Source organism: Tiliqua scincoides, chromosome 1, assembly GCF_035046505.1.
Source record: "Tiliqua scincoides isolate rTilSci1 chromosome 1, rTilSci1.hap2, whole genome shotgun sequence".
Taxonomy (NCBI): domain Eukaryota; kingdom Metazoa; phylum Chordata; class Lepidosauria; order Squamata; family Scincidae; genus Tiliqua; species Tiliqua scincoides.
This window is the reverse complement of record NC_089821.1, coordinates 68,464,012-68,470,821: the sequence shown is the minus strand read 5'-3', so window position 1 is coordinate 68,470,821 and position 6,810 is coordinate 68,464,012. Positions and strand designations below refer to the sequence as shown.

The 6,810-nt window shown below is 44.0% G+C and overlaps 1 protein-coding gene across 1 annotated transcript; it reads left to right on the top strand.

Annotated features, from left to right (window-relative positions):
* Positions 1 to 739: 739 nt before the first annotated feature.
* LOC136655508 (olfactory receptor 4S2-like) lies at positions 740 to 1,675 on the top strand. The gene has a single exon (XM_066632027.1). It carries the CDS (start codon positions 740 to 742, stop codon positions 1,673 to 1,675), a length of 936 nt encoding a protein of 311 aa, XP_066488124.1.
* Positions 1,676 to 6,810: the final 5,135 nt, after the last annotated feature.

Sequence of the window (6,810 nt, the reverse complement as noted above, 5' to 3'; positions counted from 1 at the left end):
GCTGGCTTTCTAGACAAAGACTGTGGAAACTACAGAAATCAATACAGAAATCAATACAGAAACAATACAGAATCAGAAACAGAATTTCAACACCAAAATCATGGAAGGCAGTTCGAGTTTGCATAAAGTAATGTAAGAGATGCTTAAACAGTGATTGGATTAAAACACAAGACTTCCTCGCATAATGTGTGACTGTGGGGAGGGGAGTTGTGTAACCATGAGCTTCTGTGTAGGTACAATGAATCAGTAACACCAAAATCATTTGCATAGGAGACACTTAAACAGTGATTGGATTAAGACACAAGATTTCCTCGCATAATGTGTGACTTGGTGGTGGTGGTGGTGGTGGTGTAACCATGAGCTTGTGGCTTGACCAGAGTCCTGGAAATGTGGCCAGTATGCTGGGAGAACAGTTTAGCTTGCATGATATTATAGCATAATAACATAACCAGATACAGAGAGAAAATCACAACTAAAAGGGGAAAGGGGATTTTCACATAACAGTGAGCCAGCACACACTGCATAGAACTGGGCTTTTAATACGGGCATTGCACGTTTTTGTGTATTTCTTTTGATGATTTTGGAGTGAGATTCCTGGGGAATCACAAGCTGTTAATACTTGAATGTGTTGAAATGAAGATAATATTTTTAGTTGATGACATTCCTTATTTTCTTTGGTGGCAGGTGATTTAATTCAGTGCCGTAACCAATCATCATCATCATCATCTGTCCGGAGAATATGGGGAAGAAAAACAATGTGTCTGAATTCATCTTCCTGGGACTTACTCAAAACAAGAACGTAGAAAAATTTTGTTTTGCGCTATTCTTGGTCATGTTCTCAGGAATTGTGGTGGGGAATCTGCTTATCATGGTCACTATCAAGAGCAGCCCTCGTCTGAACTCTGCCATGTATTTCTTCCTCCGTTACCTGTCCTTGGCAGACATCTGTTACTCCTCTACCACTGCTCCCAAAATGATTGCTGACCTCCTTGTTGAGAAGAAGACCATCTCCTTTGAGGGCTGCTTAACACAGCTCTTCTTTAGTCACTTCTTTGGTTGTGTTGAGATCTTTGTTCTCACAGTGATGGCGTATGACCGCTACATTGCCATCTGCAAACCTCTCCATTACACAGCGATTATGAGCAAGAGTGTGTGTGGGTGGATGATGGTGGCTTCATGGGTGGGAGGCTTTCTACATTCACTGCTACAAACTCTCCTCACCCTATCCCTTCCCTTCTGTGGACCCAATATGATTGATCACTATTTCTGTGATGTTCAGCCATTACTGAAATTGGCCTGTGCTGACACCTATATTGTGGGCCTCATTGTCATTATCAACAGTGGCATGATTTCTCTGTGCTGCTTTGTTGTGCTGAGTGTTTCATACATTGTCATCCTTGTGACCCTGAGAAGCCACACCTCCGAAGGGCGTCTGAAAGCCCTCTCCACCTGTGCCTCCCACATCACTGTCGTGATCTTGTTCTTCGGGCCGTGCATCTTCATGTACCTGAGGCCTTCTACCACATTCTCAGAGGACAAGAGTGTGGCTGTCTTCTACACCATTGTTGTCCCCATGCTCAATCCTTTAATTTATACCTTGAGAAATGAAGAGGTGAAAAATGCAATGAGAAACTTATGGAGCAAAAAAGTGATTTCAGTAGGAAATGAAAAATGAGACACTGCAGTACAGCACTTGTTTTACAGCCATTTTCTGTGGTTGTATTAGACTCTGCACGTGCAGTATTTTTTCAACTGCTGCTTTCATTTTTATAAAAGAAGCCCTGTTTGTGTAATTCTGCTTGTTCTGAAACAGCTGATCCTCTGCGTGGGCAGCGCTGCTTGCCCGTTGCATGGGCAACAGCTGTTGCAAATGTGCTATAAGATACGTTGTAGTGGCCTAGAGGGAGAAGGCACCAGTGGGGAGGCCTGCACCAGTCACCACCAGGCCTCTGTGCCTTTGGGAGAAGCAAGAGGAGTGCTCCCTGGTAAGGTGCCCAGTGAGCAGCAGTCACACCTCCGATTTCTGGGCAGGGGGAGAGCCGAGGAAAGTGGGGGGGGGGGTTGGGTGTTTCTGGGCAGGGGGAGGGACAGAGGAAAGTGGGGGGTGGGTGTTTCTGGGCAGGGGGAGGGGAGCCTGCAGGGCTCAGGATGGGGTGGGGATCCTATCCCCCCTCCTGCACCTGTAAGCCCAACATGGGCTACTCAAATCTGCACCAGTGATTTCGTTGGCACCCATAGGGGGTGTGGGGGTACTGCACAGGGTAAAGGAGCCAATGTTCCATTATGTCGAGGAGACCTCTAGCTGCTGCTCTGGGCCTGCAGGATACAGCCGCGGCCATTTCTTTTCTTTATTATAATAAAAGAAAAAGAGAGAAAAAAGAAAACACACAATAAAATGAAAATAAAAACAAACAACAACATTAAAAAATTGATAAAAAGTACAGATAAATAAAACCTCTAATAGTGTAGCATGTTGTTGGAAGACTATGGTATCGCGCTCTGAATGGTGGTTCTGGAGCAGCGTCTAGTGTAGCTTGAGTGAAGTCAAATATTCTAATTACTTACAGCTTTATATCTTAATAATCTACATTTCCCCCCTTATATATACCACCAACATCCCTTTTCAAATTGTAATTCTGGAATAATATCCTCTATCCCTTAAAATCTAATCTTCAAATCCACAACTCATTAACTCATTGTTCTCTCTTTTATGCAGAAAGTCAATAATTGGTTTCCAGTTCTTCATAAAGTTTTCTATTGATTTTTCTTTAAGTAAGGTCATTGCCTTCTGCCCTTTAAAAGGGGATTGAACAAGTTTCTGGAGGAAAAATCCATTACGGGTTACAAGCCATGATGTCCATGTGCCACCTCCTGATTTTAGAAATGGGCTATGTCAGAATGCCAGATGCAAGGAAGGGCACCAGGATGCAGGTCTCTTGTTATCTGGTGTGCTCCCTGGGGCATTTGGTGGGCCGCTGTGAGATACAGGAAGCTGGACTAGATGGGCCCATGGCCTGATCCAGTGGGGCTGTTCTTATGTTCTTACGTAAGGTAACTTTGTCCACCATTCTTCTATCCATGGAGTGTCTGTAGTTTTCCAATATTGTGCATAAAGTATTCTAGCAGCACTTATCATATATAAAAATAAAATTTCACATTTTTTCCCCACATATTCATCTATCGTATCCAGCAAAAAGTCATCAGGATTCATTTGCACATTTGTTCTTAAAATCAGCTGTATCTGTGCATGCATCTGTAGCCATAATTTTTTTGCTTTAATACATGTTCACCACATATGATAAAAAGAGCCTTCCTGTTTTTTACATTTCCAACACTCATTTGACATATTTTTGTACTTCTTAGGGCGCAATCCTAGAAGCAGGAGGTGGAGCTGGGGCCTGGCAGATATGCCAGATCCTAGTCCCCATTCTCAAGCAGTGCTGCAAGCTGCTCCGCTCTCCTTGGACTTATGCCACCTCCTGAAGTGGTGTAAATTCGAGGAGACCTATTGGGGCTGCAGTGGCTTACCCGGGGGTAAGGGGAAGAGTTTCCCCTTGCCTCTGGTTGAGCCATTTTGGGCCCCTATCTTGTGCTGGATACATTGCAGGCCTCCTGACCTATCTGTTCCAGCGCAAGATAGGATTGTGCTGTTAGCTAACTGGGAGCCCAATCCTGTGCTCAGTGCTCTGGCTTTCTGCCAGAGTGCACTGTCACAAACGTGCCGTAAGGCATGTCTGTGAGACTTACCACCGGGCCACTGCCCCTGCTAGCCCAGCACTGGCCGGTGCTGGGCTAGCGCCGGGTATGCGCCACTCCTCCACTGCTCGTTGGTCTCACGGACTGTCACTTTTGTGACAGTATGTGCCAAGAGGTGAGCTGGCACGCTGAGCTCTAACTTGGTGTCATATACCATCTGTAAATTAGCTTATATACATTTTCCTTGATGTTGACATTTAAAGTAAATTTCATATGCTTTATCCATAATTTCTTCCAATTTTCCATAGAAAGCTCATAAGCATTTGCCCCAGGGAAGTCTATGGTAGGCACACAACTGGTTAAGAGGCATATCTGACTATAGTTTTGTCTGATTTTACCTGAGGTCAGATCCTGAAAAATAGCCTACCAGTAATTGTTACCTAATAACTGTATAGTCTCTAATTTATTAAAAACATAGTAAAAGATCACAAGTTATTTTTATTCATTAACTTTTTAAATTCTGCTCTTCACAACCTTTTCGTAAACACTATTAGAGTAAGTGCTCTCTAAACAACATACTGGTTAAACCATTAATCAAATCCTTCTTTAAGGTGCTTGGTGTGTTAAGCCAGAGGCTCTACATATAACTTATAACATATAACATATAACTGGGAGTGTGCACAGTAGAGAGACAAGCAACTAGGAATGACTGTGAGCCAGTGCAGCTACACATAGTTGCAACCTGATTTACTCAGAAGTAATCCCATTGCTTTCTATGGGTGTTATTCTTAAGCAACAGTGCACTGAATTGTAGCCTGGGACTTTGTTTCAAACAGAAATGAGGATTACATCCTGGTGTTTTAAAAACCAGACCTTTGCCAAAAAATTGGAAAATGGAACAAGGGTGCAGAAGGGTCTGCTAAAGAGAAGGAGGCTTGCTTGATTTCAATGGAAGGAGCAGTTAAAAGTTTAACTTTGGCTGCAGCTTGCCTTAGAGCCAGTTGCTATGGAGACTGATTGCCCTGTCATTATCTCTGCTGCAGGAACAACCAACACCCCTCCTGCTTTTCCCCCTCACCTCCGACTGTGTCCACCTCCACCTCCTGCAGTCTCCTCCCCAGCAGTTCTTACAGTTGCTTCTGAGGTTGCATGATTTGCAGCCATTCAGGTGCAAGAGGGCAGGAGGGCTTTCTGCCACCATGGCACCATGAACTCTATTTGACGGGTGCTTGGGTGGTACTCTGTCACTCCTGCCATGCCCTGGGGCGTGGCACCTGGGGCAATCCACCCCAGTTGCACCCTCCCCAACAACTCCACTGTTTTAAGTTCACGATAGGGCTAGAGAGAGAGAGACAATTGCCCAAATACCATGTTGAAACAACAATGTTTTAAAACAAGAGACAAGTGAATGTTTTCCATTTGGCTCCTCTTGTAAGCAGGACAGTCAGAAATTTGTGTTCTTGCATGAAGACATTGAGCAGATTCTCCTTATTTCCCACTAGGAAGCATCAAAATTCTCCTGGGAGCTTATTAACTAGATGAGCAGCACACTACCAGGGCACAATCACATTTGTTTTAAGTTCACAAGAGGGCCAGAGAGAGACAATTGCTCAAAGATCACGTTGAAACAACAATTTTGTAGCGTAAGAGAAAGAGCGAATGTCTTCTGCTTGGCTCCTCTTGTAAAGAGGACAAACAGTCAGGCAGAGCTGTGATACCACTGAATGAATGATTTTTGGCCTAACAAAGGAGCTGGGGGAGCCGTTGGAGCAGAAGTTATCAGGGCAACTTCATCAATACTGGCAGATATTGTGGACTACAAGACACTACCGAAAAGGGATTCTTAAGGATTTCTCTTTTTTTTCTTCCCCCTTTCATTTGGAGTTGCTTTATGTTTAGTTTGTATATATTAGATAAGTCTTCCTTGTGCATTTTATTTTCACATTCATTGTTCCTGAAGGATTAAGGATCATCATTCCCATTTTGTTAGAAACAAAGGAGGCTGCCTCATTAAGAGTCAGACCATTGGTCCATCAAGCTCCCTGTTCTGGACACCGATTAGCAGTGGCTGTTGGTCAGAACATTTTCTCTGCCCTTCCTGGAGATGCCAAGGCTTGAACCTGGAACCTTCTGCATACAAAACACAGCCTTTCCAACTATGCTGTAGCTCTTCCCTAATGTATGTATGAGCTGTTTCTTTCGGCCTGCAGGAATTTTTATTTGTTGTTAATCTTGTGCTTTTATACTTCCGCAGCCTTTTTTTAGGCTACTGTGGTTTTAAACATTTATGTATTTTTAACATTTTTATACCAGCCTTTCTCCAAGGGGCTCAGAGTGGTGTACATGGTTCATTCCCTCCTTTTTATCCTCACAACAACTCTGTATGTTGGGTGAGGATGAGAGAGAGTGACTGGCCCACGGTCACCCAGGAAGCTTCGGGGCTGAGTGGGAATTTGAACCTGGATCTTCCAAGCCCAGCACCAGAACCACTACACCATCCTGGCTCTCTCTCAAAAAAATACTGTTTTTATTATACAGGTTTTTATTACCTATGTTTTGCAAACAGTTGTTTTGGATGAATAGTGTTCTGAAATCTAATTTACTGACAGAATGGGGAGGAGATGGAGCAGGGGATAGGGAGCTCGGGCCTGGGAGGGGGCAGGTTTGACAGTGGTGCCACCCACTTGCCTAACCCAAACCCTCTTCCTGGGCCAGATCCCCTGCTATAATCTCTTTTCCTCATCCACCAATCCAGATGCAATTCCCTACAAAAAGGGAAACTAAACATCCCAAACACCCAGTTCAGACTTCGCACAACTCATGGCCTTTCCTTTCCGTTAAACTGAATTTATACTTTCCTTCCAGGTGTTTTCCTGACTTCTCCTCAATACTAGTTCACCAATACACTACATGTTCCCAGAATCTGGAAGTATATCAAGGCTTTCGTATCTCCCACTAACTAAGGGCTGCATCCATCTCATCCTTAAAGGCTGCTGTACCAAGGCAAGTTATTAAGACGCAGCAGCCTGCCCAGTGACAGCCCTGGGCAAGAAATCATCATCAAATAATAATCATCATCTCCCCCGAGTACATGGAGAACAGAAACAATGAGAC

Coding starts and splice junctions, on each gene's coding strand:
- LOC136655508 (XM_066632027.1), top strand. CDS start 740: ATGGGGAAGAAAAACAATGTGTCTGAATTCATCTTCCTGGGACTTACT.